General features: G+C 38.9%; 1 protein-coding gene across 7 annotated transcripts in view; it reads right to left on the bottom strand.

Moving 5' to 3' along the window:
* Window positions 1-18301, bottom strand: part of MAST4 (microtubule associated serine/threonine kinase family member 4) — a 562265-nt gene that overhangs the window by 356567 nt on the left and 187397 nt on the right. For all 7 annotated transcript variants that reach the window (XM_059916517.1, XM_059916503.1, XM_059916508.1 and 4 more), the window contains exon 3: window positions 13359-13483. In XM_059916517.1, the coding sequence (XP_059772500.1) occupies window positions 13359-13483 (125 nt within the window). The remainder of the gene's footprint in view (window positions 1-13358; window positions 13484-18301) is intronic.

Here is an 18301-nt window from a genome sequence, read left to right as displayed (position 1 = left end):
AAACATACTCAAATTAAAAGATGGGCACTCACCCTCAATAGAAAAAAATATACTCAAAACTCTAAAAGAAACTATAGAGAACAAAACTCTGTCTTCAAACAATATGGCCCCCAAATCATCAGGCAGAGGCATATTTAACACTCTACATACATAAGAAGTGGTGAGGATTTAAAATCAACAAATAGAAACACTATTTTTAAAGAACTGTAACAGAGGGTAAATTAGGAACACCATGTCCCATAAAGTTTGTTTGCAAAGAGCCATAATTCTTTGGTTGGGCTCTCAAATACTTATTTAGTTACTCCTATTGAAACTCCTATTAAAATGTTTTATGTTCTCAGTTCACTTAAAAGCTTGATTTTTCTAGGAGTTTGTTTATGCCTAACTTCCATGAATACAGACAGAATCATGCTTTAAATAAAAATGAAATACAAGAAAAATGGCATTTTAAAGAATGAAAATCAAATTAAAATCTAAATTGCAAATCATCTAACATGTATAAGAAAGCTAAATTAGAACTCCAAGAAATGCCGAAAGGGAATATATTTTTAAGGGTCATAAACAAAGCTATAATATTAATTGCAATAAGAAGCCTTATTTAAATGAAAAGCCCAAAACTAAGGATTTCATAAGCAATGTTTCTAATTTATATGCTTAACATGTTAACATTTGTTTCTGTCTTTTACATAGCTAACCAATTAAAGCATATTTCTAAAGAATGAATTTTATTTGCTGACAATTATTTGTTATCCTAGCTGTAATTCTGTAGCTTTTCAAACAACAAATAAATGAATATCTTACATCTGGAGGAGAAAACACAAAAAATGATGGTATAATGTTTGAATACATGCAATTACTGGTATGTTACATTCTAATTAACATAATTAGCTTTGAAACAGTTCTCACAATAACTGTTAACATTTGTGTCAATTTAGTGGCAGTTAATGACATGTGTAGCAAAGAACTGCTATTCCTTCCATTTATAAGTAAAATATAAAAAACCTTTCCAAAAAAGAAAAGGCAACCTCACTGAATATTCAAAACTCTTTTTAATCAATAAAACTCTACTCTGGCAGGCTTAGAGGAGAGACCTTATAGTTTATTCCAAGGATCTACAAACTGGAATATGGGCACCCCAGGGGGTACACAATATAACCAAATGGGGTTTAGGAAAAAATTAGAATACCAGTTTCCATTTTCTAGGTCTCCGCCTTTTTTGTTGGTTTTAGTACGTACATAAGTTAGTATTCAGGCTGACAGTCAGCTGATATGCACCAGTTCTGGTGGCTAAAATACTTCCTTACAGGTTGTCAAATAGCCATTGCCTCAAGCACTCTGAGTACATTCCACCTCTCCCATCACCTACCCCAGGACACCCTGGACCTCTTTATGAGGCAGCTAAATGGTTAACACCTGGCAAAACCCTAAAGTAAATGTTCTCTTTAATGGTTTCCTAGTGGAGATGCACAGGTCTGTTAAAATATTTTTGAATACCCTCCTCTAACTACATGTAAATCATTTTAAAATATATTCACACATTAGGGGATGCATACTCAAAATGTTTTACTGGTGTGAGCCAGCAAAAATATTAGAGATCCAATAGGTATCCTCTAACTTTGTTACACCTGGACAAACAATAGCTAAATTTGGCAATGACAAATAAATGATGGCAAGATTTACTTAGTAACATTTTCAGTAAAATTGATGTTAGTATCCTAAAGGTCCAACTATACAGGCACTGTGATACATGGTACACAAAATGCCAATCCGAAAGGAAGCAAATTATATTTGATACAATAAGAAGACTCATGAAGCCTTTGTGTAATCCGATGAGAGGAATGAAAGGAAAGGAGTTGGGGTTTCTTTTTTTCTGGTTGCTTTTTTATTGTTTAGTGACTTCATCCCTAAAAGTGTACTTCATGTTGAAAACACCACATTATCCTTTCCCCATAACTTTTAATTTCAGACAAGCTTCATGCCTTACAAATTACCCTGCAGAAAACATAGTAGACCTGCAATTATCTGAAAACAATCAGAGAAACTTACCTTTATGAGGCCAGCATCATCAATTCCTTAAACCATAAACTTCAGATATGCGTTTAATGAAACTCAAATTCCCTGGTTTAATAAACACAGCAGCTTTCTGCTCTTGGACAAGATGATAACAGTTAACGTTACTGTGTTCTTCCTATGTGTTCCATGTGCCTTAACATGTATCATCTCACTTGATTCCAGCAACAACCACATAAGATAGGTACCACTAATATTCCCATTTTTCAGAGGCACAGAAAGGTTGCATTCCTTGGCCAAGGTCACATATCTACTAAGTGGTAAAGCCCAGATGCCAATCCAGGCAGCCTGGCTCTGGAGCCCACATTCTTAAACAAAACTCTAAACTGCCTATAGTAATTAAATTCTAAGTCAAGTGCTTGTAAAAAATGATCACAATTTAGATAAAGGCCACTGAAGTGCACTGTCTATCCAGGCAAGGGGAAAGGGCTGACCCAAGGTCTGTTCCATCCATAAAATTCTCCAGTTTCAGGATTCATTTTCAGAAGCAAGGCTCTCAAAGGTCAATTAAAATGTAGAGAGGTCCTATGGACGCGACCTAATATAAACCCATGATATTTCACCTAGTGTCATTTCTAAAAGCCCATCCAATGAAATATTTAGGCTCACATCTTCACCAGCTACAGACCATTTCCCTGGGCTCTTTAGGCAACCAGACCATTTGGAGATGAGGAGGGGAGCGGGAGAAGGCAAGCAGAGAAACCCTTACGGTTTTATGTGATAAATGCTTTGGTTCAGACATGCACAATTCAAAGGCATGAGGATGGGGAGAGACATCAGGGAAGGCTTCCTGGAAGAGGAAGTGCACATGCTAAAATACAGACAGGTACTGGCCAGGAAGAAAGAAGGAAGGTGCATAGAGAGGTGTTTTCTTTCCAGAACAAGGTAGGACATTAGACTAGGAATCTAATGTCCTTTGGGGAATGGTAGGTGGTTCACTACTGCCCAAGTTATTTTGCCGAACTTCAGAAGCACTTGAAGATGAGAAACCCCTCAACTCTCCATCAAGTGAATCTGTCAAGGGGACGGATGTTCCAGCAAATGGGGAAAACACAGACATTTCTTAACAACATTTTGATCAGAGCTATGTAAAAAGGGGGACAAAATGTTATGACTGGTTCTTATTATTTATCAGGCTAAAACTTATCACTGCTTGTGTCTAGGAACCAAAAAAGAAAAAAAAAAAAAAAAAGAGCAAATGACTTACACTTATACAAACAAGCAAGGAAAGAAACATACTTAACTGAGCACCTATATAAGCTAAGCAGGGGCGGGGGCATCTATAATGAAAGAAAAACAAATAGGTCTCATGCAGTGAAGAGATTTCACAGGAGTTCTAGAAGAAGCATCCATTCTTGCAAAAAAAATGATAAATGTATACCCCTGTTTTCTTGAGGATATATACATCTATGGCATACTGAAGCCCAGTTATTACTTAGTGAATGCAGAATTCTACAGTGCAAACAGTAATGTAGTATCTAGGATTCTTAGATGGTTAGGATATACACCATCAGGAGAACAATTCAAGTTTTAGTGGTGGATCATCTTGGATAGGAAGGTAGAGAGACAAAGAAAAACAAGTAAAAGAAAGAAGAAACAGAAATTAGGGCTCTAAGGAAGCCAACTTGAAGAAGAAATAGGGCTTAGAATGACTATCAGTCCTACTATGAGGTGAGGATTACCAAAACTTAAGTGAGAGCTTTATGCCTTTTCATACATTTGTAAAAATGCTCTCTGCTACTCAGCACCCGTTCTTTAAGTGTTTTCTTTAAATGAAGGTGGATGTGCCATGAACAATAAAACAAAGTATTTAGTATATCACAGATAGCTACGGTGGACCTGCCACATGGTTCTACTCTTAAAAAAGAGAAAATAGCAGTGTCAAATCACAAAGAAAAGATCTCATAATCCCTTGAGCCATTATTAACATCTAGTCAATGAATCTAACAAATATAAAGACTTATTTCCTTATGGCTAAAATACCTGAAGGTTAGAGGCTTTCTACCTGAGAGACTTCCTAAGTAAAAAGGCATCATTTGATGGGGTCTTTGAAGGCTCCCCATCTGCCTCATGCAGACATTCTTCTCACTAAAAGATAGATGGTGGCAATCCTGGTGATCTTCTAGGGTTCAAATTAAGTCAGAAATCATTCTATCACTTATACCCATGAGCTTCCAGGTCTTCATGTGGTCCTTTGCCTCCCTGACTATTCTAGAAACATCATGTGAAGAAGAAACATCACTGTCCAAGTCACATTGTTCACTTTATCTACCACGCCCCACCCCATTCCACGATGGACATAATTCCACTATGCGTTGAAGTTTGCCCAACCAAAACCTTCCAGAACCTGCAGCCCATATCATTCCTCTAAGTCTAGGAATACACTGCAAACTATGCAGCCCGTAATCATCTTCTACTTCGCTCTCTAATTTCTCAGAAGCCTTATTTCAACTATCTTGGAAGTTCCTTAAAAAGCAAGAGCATGTGTGACATCTTTTCCATATAGGTTTTAACACCAGCTGTATAATAGGGACTCCATTAATAATCAATTAACTGCTTAATGAGCATAATGAAGAATACACTGATTCAGAATCCAGTACCACAGATTGATACTGTGGGTACCAATGAACAAAGAATAAGTATAATTACCAATACTGCTCATTCTTAACTAAACACCCAAGTATTCTAGAAAAATAAGGTAAGAAAGACACTGAAGTATGTTAGCTTTCCCAGAGCCACAATAACCAGGAATTTCCTGGTTAAATAATTGGTGGTTAAATAATAATTTTTCATTTCTCCCAAGAAAGGAAATGTTACATCCCAATACCTTCCCTCCCACAAACCACTGTCTAATTACTACGGGTTTCTTGGTTTCGGAACTGCAGAATTCTTTTGACACATTAAGATAGCAAATAGGCAAGTGCTGTAAGTTTACCACGGGGGCAAAAGGACACCAGAAAGGACAAGCTGTGTCACACCAGGAGTCCACCCTAGCGGCACACCCAGGGACAATTCCATGATGACAGCTGTGACTGCTTCATCACCTTTATCTCCGCCATGTCCCCAGACACACAACCCGATCAAATCCTTGACAGCCCAACCGTTCAACTAGCCTGGGCTCCAGAAACTATCAAAACTTGGAATTAAGACCGCCTCGAGAGACTTCCCTGCTGGCCTAGAGCTTAGAATTCTGGGCTTTCACTGCCGTGGCCCGAGTTCAATCCCTGGTCGGGGAACTGAGATCCTGCAAGCCGCTCAGTGTGGCCAAAAAAAAGGACCTCCACAACATTTCTTAATAAACCACCATTACCTAAGTACAAAACAGTACATACCAGGCACTGCCCTTGGTGCTAAAGATACAGGGAGGATAAGACAGCTGAAGTGCCAGCACTCTCCACTCTCTGGATCATTTCGTAACGCTTGGTAAACAGGTTGGCCAGGTCCGAAATATTAATAGGTATACCAGTGGGTAGGTGGGTAGTAAGTGAAACCTAATTTCTCTCTCTCTCCCTCTTTCACACACACTCACACACACACACACACACACACACACACACACACACACACACACAGTATTGCTATTATAAATCTGTTTTGCTCCCCTCTATGATGGTAAGCAATTAAAAGTGAGCCTGCATTTCCACTCTGTAAACCCACAGAATATTTATGGATGCCATTCATCTCACTGACTCTCAAATGCCTTTGGTAACAAGAAGCCCACACTTGCCCAGTCTGTCCAGGCACACCCACACAGACAGCCGCAGGCACCCCGTCCTTCCCAGGAAGGACAACACATACATATGGTAATGAACATTTTTTTAACCTCTGCAAAATGTAAAGAAGAGAAAACTGGGACTGAAAGTTTTAAGCAACTACTTCTGGGTGGAATTCCATCTTAGAAAAAAACTCTCCCCACCTCCCCAAATAAGTAGTAGTTCTTCACTCATTCATAGTTGGAATCACAATGCACTTCACCTGTTTTCTGCTAATTCTTCTCATGGCACCCAAGCACATGTAGAGTAAGGATGCACATTTAGAGTTCCTTTTCCCAGAAGCAGTGGTTGGATTATAGCAAGGATTTTACAGAACATTTTTAAGCTGAGTTTTGATTAACAGACTCCCACTAAACCAGCTGCTACCCTGTGGATGGGCCTGACCTATAATAATCTGCTCAGGGGTCCCTACTGCTATTTCAGCCCTGAGTTATGAAAATTCATCCCTTTACTATCAGTAGAACCTAGCTCAGAGGGTAATAACTAGATGTATTATTCCTGGAATACAAGCACTCCTGAGACTTTGATTATAATGTCCACAGCTGAAGGCACTATTTCACTATTGAGATTACTACTTTCCAGATGAAAAAAGTTCTGATCTGTGGAATAATGCCTTCAGCTACATACACTGTAATCATACTCAGCAGTTCTCACATCCCAAGAGCAATACAGGTTACCAATAGTTGGTATGGTAAGCTGATTTAGGGAATGGAAGGAAGAAGTTATAGGAGAAAGCATAGATAACCCTAATTTCATATTTGCTTTATCTGGGGGCTTTGCTGTAAGAGTTTGACATGTCTAAAACCCATATCAACTTCACTAAAAATAAAAACTACATTAAAAACAAGAGTAATTGTTTTTCACCTAACAAACCAGCAAACTTGGTTTTTGGGTCGGTGGGGGTGGCAGTTTGGAATACTGATTGCTGGCCAGAGTGTAGTGAGATGTGATTTCTCAGTATATGGAAGCACACATTTGTACAGTATTCCTAGAAACAATTTAGCAAGAGTATGGAAAACCTATATAATGCTCATATCCTTTGTCACAGTAATCCCCTCCGAGAATCTACCCTGAAGAACCAGTCAGAGGTGAACACAGACTTATTAAAAGCCTGCTCATTACCATTATTTTCAATAGGAAAAACTTGGAAATAATCTAAAAGGGGAAATAGTGTAATAAATTGTGAGAAATCCATTCATTGGAGTATTATGCAGCCTTTAAATTGAGCCATGATGGCTAAGGAGAAAAGCTAATTCACAGTTGTATCCTACAGCTTTTGTTATGCAATTTATCCAAGGACATTCAAATTGTTCCTACATCAATATGTAACACTCACTCACTCAGAGTTAACTAATTGGACTTCGGCACAGGTTTTTGTTTTTGAGCTATAAGGCTAATGAAGTATTGATATAATATTAAATGACTGCAAATAAAGTCTGCACCCTAAATAAATGCTGACATTATGTCGGTACATTCTGCATGAATTAAAAAGGGAAAATGCACTTTTGCATACATTTAGTGAATTTTCCCTTACTCTTCATCATGCACTTTTGCAAATGGAAAAGATGAATATTCATCAAGGCTCTTTGAATATATTACAGTTTAAATAGTTTGGTTTTAATATTTATAGTACATCATGAAACATAATTTTTCCATTACAAGAAATGGATACAATGTCAAAAGAGGGCCACTGATGAAACATAAAATTATACCACTTAACCTAATATTAAAAATTGAAAAACAATATCTGAAAGCACTTCCCCCCTTCAAAATAGTTAACTGCTCTAGAAAAATAACTTTCAGTTCGTTGGGTTGGTGAATTCAGAGTGAAAGTGAGAAAGAAACTACCAGGTGGTCCACCATCATGTAAAAAGCTAAGGACAAAAGGTTAAACTTCTACTCAAATCAAAGATCTGATTTCCTCCCTTCTGAGAATACCACTCCAGCTAAGCCTAGCTGACAACCCCCAAGAAACAATTTTTCTACCAATCCCAGGAACACCGACGTCAGCACTTCTTGTGCAAAGTAGTGCACAAGAGTTTGCTCATTTATTCCTCACAATAAACTTATGAGGTGGCTACAACCATTAGCCCCACTTCACAGATGAACAAACTGAGGCTCACACAGCTAATAAGTTGTAGAAACTGGAGGTGATCTCTTAAACACTCTGCTTTTTCCCCCTCATTCTCATTGTCCAACTGAATAATTACAGTTTAATTCCTGAACATAGTTTCCAAAGTTAACTGCTCTTTGGCTTGAAGAACATCTTGATTAGGCTAAATAATAAAAATCTAAAAGGTGAAATACAGATTAAAAACAAAAAAATAAACAAGAGTCTGTTCTAGGGCACTTAAAAGGTACGGAAAGGAAATATATTCACTTACACATTCAACAAGCCTTTACTGAGCACCTACTATGTGCCAAGCACTGTTCTACCTCCCAGGGAAATAGCTGGAAAAACAGAAAAAAATATCTCTGCTCTCAAGAATTTTTCATCAGAATAATAGGAGATATATAACAAGCAAATTATGCGGTGTATTGGAAGGAGACAAAGCTATTGAGAAAAGTGGGTGAAATGGGGTGTGTGGCATGCAGTGTGGGAAAGACTTTCAAACAGGATGGTGAAGGAAGCCCTCAATAAGAAAGAATGTGGCAGGGATGTCCACAAAAATCAAAACAGATGAGGCTCATGATTCAAATCAAACAGAAAACTGGAGAAAAATACTGGAAACCAATTTTCACTGCGCTTCTGCCATCCATCTATTACTCCAAAGTACAAAAGAAGTGAATATTTCTTATAATGGCCATATATACCATTTCTAAACTTTAATCATCAAGGCTTACAACCTTATTTTCCTATGGAAAAATAAGTTACCCCTGGTCCTGTTTTGCCTCCTGAAATTTCCATCTTTCTCGCCAGAAAGCAGCATCTATATAAATCCCCTGCTTTTGACGACTATGACTTCTTTGATAAACTACCCATGTGTGTGGGGAGGGACAGAAAGATGGAGGAAGCAAATGGGGAAATGAGTTTTCCCCTCTTCAGATTAATGTACACAAAGTATACATCTGACACTTCATCAGCACCCCCCGCTGGTGTCCCAGCAGGCGGACACTGGCTGAGCATGTATTCTGCCAGCTACCAGGCTACTTAGGATGAATTGGCAATGTGTCATTTATCAGAAATGCCCAGTGTGTCTGGGAGACAGAATACAACTCCATTTACCATTGCCAAGGAAAACTAGATACTTCCTCCTAGGAATTAATCTCCTCCTTGAGAAGGTAGTTAGCATTACTTTGAAGCTTGCCTATGGCATTTAAATCACAATAGGTCATGCATTTACTGAAATTCATACCTCCCCAACCACGGGCCTTCATTTATATCTTCCTAACATATGACTACCACTCAGGTGGACGGTCTATACTTTTCTGACATGTTCTGTTGCTGTGCTGAACGTAAAACTGTGCTATGAAGTGTAATCTTGTCCTTTGGACATAAACCACCTTGATTCTAATTTTACCCATTTTTCCACACTTGAACACATACTTCCCTCTTCAAATAATCAACAAAATACTTAAACCAGTGTGGCTGCAAGACTGCTTACAAGCAGGTTAAGGAAATTTCCTTGAAGGTGGACACTGATAATTTCTTCAGAATTCTGTCACTGTATTTTTTGAGCAGCTGATACAGAACTAAACGGGATTCAGCCCACTACATGGGCTTGGAGGCTAATCACGATTGTAAGATGCACACTGGAGAGCAAAACCATAAGGGCTTTAGGTGGATGGTCTTATTAGATGGTCCATTACAGCATACAGAATCACATCATCACTCTCGCCTTGCAAGTAAAGCAATCTGTCACTTTTCACTAATGATTATCCGTTCCGTCAACATTATTTACTGAATGCCTCCTACATATAAGGTGTTGTGTTAGGAACAGCGAGGAGTAGAACGTCAGATCAGACAGGAATTCTGCCCTCAAGGAGCTTGTAGTCTAGCATGGGGATATTAGGCATAAACACAAAGAACTAAAACAAAGGTGGACCTTGATAAATGCTAAGAAGAGTCAGGAGGAAGGTCAACTTACAGCTCTAAGATGGGGGCAACAAGGATTAGGATAGTGGCCGGGGAGAAGATTAGAGTGAAGCATGTTCTACCATACAATGCAGCTCCAGAAACATCACACTTATTTAGAAGACAAGAAAAAGTGGGGGGCGGGGGTGCAGGAAGAAAAAGAAAAAGTTCTAATCGGTGTACATTAACACCCTTCAGCACCATTCTCTGTCAAATCTGTTAGTTGTAATCGGCAGGGATAATTTAGATGTAATCCAATCCAAGAAACATAGATTAACTTGAATGGTTCTGCAAAGGGTACCAAAAGCAGGCAAAGTCATGAAAGTGTACTGAGTGACATATTGAAATAAGTGATGTGGCAGAGAAACCTGAGCAGATTGCTGCCGAACAATGAGGAAATCAAGACTGTGCTGTGCCTGGCAGCTCTCCTACAGCTGCAGCTGCTCATGTTACGACAGAAGGCTGGGGACAGAAGACATGGTCAAACAGCCCGCAAACAAGTTTTCTTTAGACTGCAATTAGGAAGTAAGGAAACCTCTGAAGTAAAGATATGATGAGGGTTACACTTTAAACCTTCACTGTCTAGTAGTAAATGGTTAGTCACAGTCTGGCTTCTGTGCCCAAGCTTACCCATAATATGTTAATAACAGAAGTATTAATATTGCTAACATTTGAGACTTGTTAGGTGCCAGGTACTATTTTAAGTTTGCTCTCTACGGTATTTTAGCATTTTCTCTAGTTTTTCTCCTAAACGCTATAAAAACTCACACGGTAAATAAGCTGGTAAGTTAAGTGACTCTTTGATGTCACTGGACCGATTTTAGGGGGTACTCTCATGTTTTCTATTAGTAGTTCTCCTTGTTTTTGTATCATATTCCCAAAAATCTTAGGTCACCTGACATGTGTTTTATCAATGAATCAATCAGTTTCTATGTCTGAGTACATAACTACCAGTATTAGGTACCTTACTTTGTAACAATGTTGTTTTAATTAGAATGATTTACCTGGCAATAAACATACAGGATTACTATTTACGTGTTAAGAATAACATTGCAGTGGCCCCCAAAGCACTTCTGTTTAAAAAAAAAAATCACTGATTGTGAGGAATTTTCCTCTTTCCTTAAAAAGTAAATGCTTACAGTAAAATAAGCTTTTAATAAAATTTCCCAAGGAGAAAAAGTAACTTTGAACCTGGGGATGGGATGGAGGAAAATGCTAAAATGCATCACTTTAACTGTACCTTTAAAAATAAGTCCCAAAATTTTCATGGGAAGGAGAAGATAAATTTTAGTTTAAAGATCATAGTTAATTTTGAAGTCATAAAATATCCTCAAAGAAACTTTTTTAGGGATAATTACTCAGTATATTCAGAATCTTTATAATTCTGAAACTAGAAACAGGGAATTCCAAAGTTGAATTCCAGAGACTGGAATAGGTCTTTTGATCTTGCAGTTTGCAGATGAGCTGATAAAATCTGAGAAACTAAGCAACTGCTCAAGTTTATACAGCTACTTAATGACAAAAGCAGGATTAGAGGTTAGACCTAAATCAAATCTCTCTATAATATTGAATGATTCCCAAATATCCCACATAATTTACTACCAATGCATAAAATTATAAGGCACCATAATGCACTGACATATATTATTTGTATCATCATCAGTAAAAGACATTTAAAAATCTATTCCATTACCATACAACCCTACCACCGATGCAAAAGTAACCTGTATAGGGGCTTCCCTGGTGGCGCAGTGGTTAAGAATCCGCCTGCCAATGCAGGGGACACGGGTTCGAGCCCTGGTCCGGGAAGATCCCACGTGCCACGGAGCAACTAAGCCCGAGCGCCACAGCTACTGAGCCTGTGCTCTAGAGCCTGCGAGCCACGACTACTGAGCCCGCGTTCCACAACTACTGAAGGCTGCCTAGAGCCTGTGCTCTGCAACAAGAGAAGCCACTGCAAGGAGAAGCCCGCACACTGCAACAAAGAGTAGCCCCGGCTCGCCGCAACTAGAGAAAGCCTGCATACAGCAACGAAGACCCAACACAGCCAAAAATAAATTAAATAAATAAATTTATTAAAAAAAAAAAAAAAAAGTAACCTGTATAGACTTCTAGGCTCTGCCAAAGGTTAAAGCTGAAAAGTAATGGGCCCACTGGAAAACAAAATTCTAGTAAGCATCATGGTTAAAAATAAAAGTCTACATTACTTTTTTTAAAAATAGGAATGCAGGAGTCCATGCTGCTAACAAATGCACAAATATTTATGCCATGTGCCAACTTGTAGATGTGGAGAGAGTGCTGGAGATGGAATAATGACCATTTTCAATGATTCTAGAAAAGAAGGACCCAGGCAAGAATCACCAATGAATATGAAATCTAAAGGAAATTTTTGATGAGGAGAAACATGTTTGCATGGCCTCAAAGCATCTCCCCCACCCCCAAAGGCTTATCGATTGTAAGAGAAAAGTTCTAACTACAGTGGAGAAACCGGCCAACCCCTTGACTGGGTGAAAAAAATTCGCATCGTAATGAAGGGCAGATGGACATCATGCACCTGCCCATGGCATGACCTGAAAGGACACGACATCACCAATGTCACATTCTGGCCTGGAATGCAACACCCGCAGCCCACCATGAGAAAACATCAGACATACCAGACACTGTAATATGAGAAATAGTCCATTAAAAAATAAGGTGGCAGTGTTGCATAGTCTTCAAAAATGACGATGTCATAAAAGGCAAAGAAACGCTGTGGAGCGGTTCCAGAGTAGAGGATAATTAAATGGCATCCGTGACCCTAGACTGGATCCTCTACTGGAGGAGGAAAAATACTATAAGGGACATTACTGGGCCAAATGATAAAAATAAAATACAGATGGCAGAGTAGATAAAAGACTTCTTTCATGCATAAATTTAATGAAGTTGATAACTGTGATAACAAAAGGCCATGATATAGATAACCTACTCTCAAAGAGTTCAAAAAAATTATATGTGTGTATACATACATATATATGTATGTATACACACACACACACACAGAAAGCAAACAGTACAGCAAATAGGGCAGGAGGTTAATACTTGAACCCAGGCAAACGATCAACTGGAGTTGTACGTATTTGTCTTATTCTTGCAAATTCCTTTAAGGTTGAAATTATTTTCAAATAAGAAGTTAAAAAAAAAAAAGCTTAGAAACATTTTCATTCCTTTTGAGGGAAAAGTTGAGACAGCATTAAGTTTACAGAAATATTCCAACTTAGGTTGGGGGGACTTGGAGAAAATTACCAAGCTGAAAGCAAGGAATTTCACGTTGCCAAATCTGTGCTTAACGTTAATGGTAGCTTTAACTTCATACCTAGAACAATAAACTCACAACAGTCCCTAGGCTGGTGGTGAGATGGAGCAAACCCAACCCACCGCAGACAGAGTCCGAGGACACTCACCGGGCTGGCCGTGAGCAAGGGCGCCGACTGGCCCAGGACCTGGCTGCGCATGCGCACGAGGTTGGACGTCTCTGCAGAGGTTGCCCAGGCCTGCCCCGCCACCGGGTTTGGAAGGAGGTACCTCCCTGTTGGAGTTAAAGAGAAGACAGTATGAGTAGCAGGCAGAATGGCAGTGCTTCCCTAGAAATGGCATCCTTCTTCTATACCACTTCTGCCATACATTGCAATTACATTGATTTATAGCAACCGGAAGCAAATTGTTTTAATTAAGTTGGGAGATCTAGTTGCAAGTTCTGACCCCGATTTTCCACATAAACTCAGGTAAACCTCTTCACCTCCAGCATCTGTAGCTTCTTGTTACTGTGCTGAGGATATATATAAGTATACAAAGCATTCTTACCATCGTAGAAATAAACATGTGCATTTACAAATGTACTTTTAAAATATCTAATACAGAAAGTGATCTAGCAATCAACTAGAAAAGTGTCTACAAAGATCATGACCAATAAAAGGAAGAGCTGTAAGTCTTTCAAGTTGAAATGGGGCTGGTGCCCCTTTCTCCCAGTTTCTCTCTGTGAAGAACTGGTGTATATCCAACCATGTCCACAGGACAGGTGATGTTACCCATTTGCATAAATCGGGACATTAATGTTAGTGTAGGTTCACTGAGCAATTTCCATCAACCTTGAACTCTCATATATATGTGTGTATCTTTAAAAGTCAAACAGCTGAACCAACGCACACTGTATTACTTCTTTAGTACATGGATTAGACTAGTTATCCACACACAAGATATAAGCCTTTAAGTTAGGAGGGACATGAATATTCACACAGTAATGAAGCTCAGTAAAAGCAGAGACCATGTTTGATTTTTATCTGTAGCACAATGACTGGTCATAGTAGGTGCTCATTAAATATTTGTTGACCGATGAAAGAACAAGTGGGTACGTCTCTCCCAAAAAACACGTGAAGACAATGAAAAGACGGCCGGCAACCCGTAGAATCTCATCTACGGGCTGCACGTGTGGGGACTCCAGCTTTGCAGCTCCCGGAATCGTGAGGGACTGCAGCACGTGTGGCTGGTGGCCCTGCAGCAGAAGTAACATTCGTGCCCTGGATTCTCCCCAGCAGATCTGTTCCTTGTAAAAGAACCCCCCTCTCTTTCCTCAGGCATGCACTTAACAAGCACCCACTGGTTAATAACTACTGAAATACATTAACTAGTGTGAAAATTCATATTTTATGGCAAGACAAGAAAAACGTAAACATAAAAAATTTTCTCTGCCCTTTGGCCTCCTCTCTCCCCTCTACGGTGCACTGTGTATCTGCGTTACGCATCCACCAAACCTCTCCATCAGCAGGCATACCTGCTCAACCATAAACAGCAACATTCTCCTAGCACCAACAAGACAACTCCTTAAAAGATAACATTCCTTCTTAATCTTGTAAGGGGCTGCAATGACGCATGACCCACTACTCACCTTGTCCTTGCTGATCTGGATAATGCAATCTATATCATTTAATGTACAGACCTCTGTCTCTAAAAACCTACTTAACTGTGCTTTGACCTCTAATGGGTAGAACAGTTCTCAGAGCTTTCTGAGAGGCTGTTCCCAGGTTATAGTCCTTAATTTGGCTTGAATAAAGTTTTCCATTTCTTTCTTAGATCAACTGATTAATTTTTTCATCGACACTAGTTTGCTATTAGTGCACAGGCTAACTGGCAGTACAGGAGCTAGGGTCAGCTCCCATCAACTGTCCATGTTAAGAGGTCTAATGCTGGGACTTCCCTGGTGGCACAGTGGTTAAGACTCCATGCTCCCAATGCAGGGGGCCCAGGTTCCATCCCTGGTCAGGCAACTAGATCTCACATGCAACTAAGAGTTTGCATGCCACAACTGAGGAGCCTGAGTGCCGCAACTAAGGAGCCCACAAGCTGCAACTAAGACCTGGCACAACCAAATAAATAAATAAATATTTTTAAAATAAGAGGTCTAATGCTCTAAGTGCTTTCAAAAATTTGTATTTTAATTGCAAAGGAAAAATATGTCTTATTTTGCCAAAATTGTTCTTTTACTCTCGTATTATATAGTGAAAGCACAGACTCTAGAGAAAACTAGATCTACTTTTGAGATCTTGACTTGTAGCTCAGTGATACGGGGAGGGAAGTGAGTCAACCTCTCTTGGCCTTGGTGTTTCCATCTCTAAAATGGAGAGCATAGGATTGACTATGTCAAGTTGTTGAGGGGATTAGTGGGTTTTTTAAGTGAAGCACTCAGTACATGTCAGCTATTTAGCCATAACAGCAGTAAAAATGACAAGTATCTTTTTTGCTTGGGTTTGGTTTCTCTTCACTCTCAAGTAGTAAATGTAAATATATATATATATATTTAAAGATCACCTATAATCATACCAGGGAAAACCACTATCAACATTTCAGTAATTTTTCTGCCAGACTTTCTTTCTGTAACCTGTATTTTCTTGCAAAAATGGGATCATACTTATTTTTATCACCTGCCCGCCACAACCCCACATAATAGATTGTGATATCTTCCTAGCAAATAAATACAGCAAATACCAATTAATTGAAGCGTAAATGCTATCACTGAAAATTCAAATATAATTACCCTCTGTGGTTCCAGTCACCACCTTGAACCACTCATATATATTTTTATGTGCAGGATGTATTACATTTAAAGTCTAGAATTTAAAAAATTCTTTTCTTTGCCTTATCTTGAAACATTAACTAAAAAGCTGGACTAACAGGGGTAAATCAGCCACCTTTAGACCCCAAAGCAGGACATTACTAAAGAAGGACAGGAAGACCACAGACTGCATTTAGGAATGCCAACATCAGTAGTACATGAATAAATGATTTCTTTAACATAGAAATAACTCCCACTATTTGAAAAACATTACTTGTTAAAAATATACCAACCTCCAGTCATCAGAATCAATAGGGTTTCCCCCACCTCCACCACCCCGATCCCTCCTGTGTCTTTCCCTATATTTTATATTTTATATATTTTTTGGTTCATGTTTCAGAAAAGGCCTGATAGAAGGTATAGAAGCTACGTGATGTCAAGATTTATATAATGGAATGAATCTACTCTGGCCTCACCACTGCTCTGCCCCAGATGCTTCGTTTTAAAGAAAACTTGGGGTAGAAACAAAAACACTAGAATCTAATATAATCATGGAAAAATTTGAAGGGCTAACATGTTAATTCATTAAAGAATTCTGTAAGTCACTTTTTTTATTCTTTTAGTAGAAAATAATTATTAGACTATAACCCTATAATCCCCCTGAGACGAAAAAATAGGTATTTATTTCTGTATCCCTAGGACCTGGCATAATGCCTGGAACTTAGTAAGTGCTCAAAAAATGTTTGTTGACTGACATGCAGTTAAAGTACACTATTTGATTAATACCTGATCAAGTCTAAACAGGAACAATAAAACTGAACAAATGATTTTCTTAAATTTCATTTGTAGTATACTATAATAGCTAAAATACATTGAGGACTTACTATACGTCAGGCACTGCAACATCTTAACCACGCTTTTGGGTGCTAAGTAATATTACCTCCACGTTAAAGCCCAGAGAGGTTACATGATTAGACAAGGGCACACAGCTAATAAGTGGGCAAAACCAGGATTCTTACTCTGAAACCCAGATCCCACCACAGGAAAATATTCATCACATATGCTTAGGTGAAAAAACAAGTTGCAAGACAGGATAATTCTATATTTTAAAGTAAATAATATGTATTTTACATACTATTTGAAAAATAATTTTTCAAATAAAAATTATTTTCAGAAAATTGTCTGAAATGATAGGAAATGGTAGCAGATAGGATTAAATGAGATAATGCACTTAAGGCACTCAACCTGGGACATGGAAAGCAGTCAATACACTATGACTCTTCACGTTATCCTGAGAACTTTACAGTTCCATCGATGCATCCCGACCACCACCACCACCACAGCAATGATATAAAACATGGTAATGGGTTCTTAGACCAGATCACAAAAGAAAGAAAGAAAAAAATAATGACTAGGATTAAAATAAAGACTAGTATTTCTTTGTGGAAAGGAAATAGCAAATTCAAAATTGTCGTTATCTCTAGCAGGGAAAATGGGGGATACGTCCAGGGAGGAGTATTGCTGTAATATTTTATTGTTTAAAAAGTTATCTACAGGAAATAATGGGATCTATTAGTTGAACTTAAAAGTTTAAAGTATTACGTTTTCACTTGTAGTTTTTTGTTTTTTTTTTTTTAATTTATTTTTGGCTGCGTTGGGTCTTTTTTGCTTTCTCTAGTTGCGGCGAGTGGGGGCTACTCTTCGTTGTGGTGGCTTCTCTTGTTGCAGAGCACGGGCTCTAGGCGTGCGGGCTTCAGTAGTTGTGGCTCGCGGTCTTCAGTAGTTGTGGCTCACGGGCTCTAGAGCGCAGGCTCAGTAGTTGTGGCACACGGGCTTAGTTGCTCCGCGGCATGTGGGATCTTCCCGGACCAGGGCTTGAACCCATGTCCCCTGCATTGGCAGGTGGATTCTTAACCACTGCACCACCAGGGAAGTCCCTTCACTTGTAGTTTTAATAAATTCAGTATTAATTTTTTTTAATATATCTGAAGGATGTGGCAAATATTAAGCTTTGATAAAGCTGGCTGGCAGGTATTTGAGGTTGGGACTAAATTATTCTGTATTAATTTCTGTATGGGATATTATATAATATTGCTTTTAATGATTCCTATCAAAAAAATGTGCTTCATAATCGAACATGGCAAACTAGCCAGGAGCACATTCCCTCCACTCCTCAAAATGGTAGCTCCTCAGGCCGCATCAGGGAGGGGTCTGGGCTGGGGAAGCACGGAACCAGGGAACAGGTTCCACAGAGAATGGGAGCAAAAGGGAACCATGAGAACCCTCATCCTGGTCCCA

The sequence above is a fragment of the Balaenoptera ricei genome, chromosome 3, assembly GCF_028023285.1.
Source record: "Balaenoptera ricei isolate mBalRic1 chromosome 3, mBalRic1.hap2, whole genome shotgun sequence".
In the NCBI taxonomy this organism is placed as follows: Eukaryota; Metazoa; Chordata; class Mammalia; order Artiodactyla; family Balaenopteridae; genus Balaenoptera; species Balaenoptera ricei.
The sequence above is the reverse complement of the archived record's forward strand: the minus strand, read 5'-3'. Positions and strand labels throughout refer to the sequence as shown.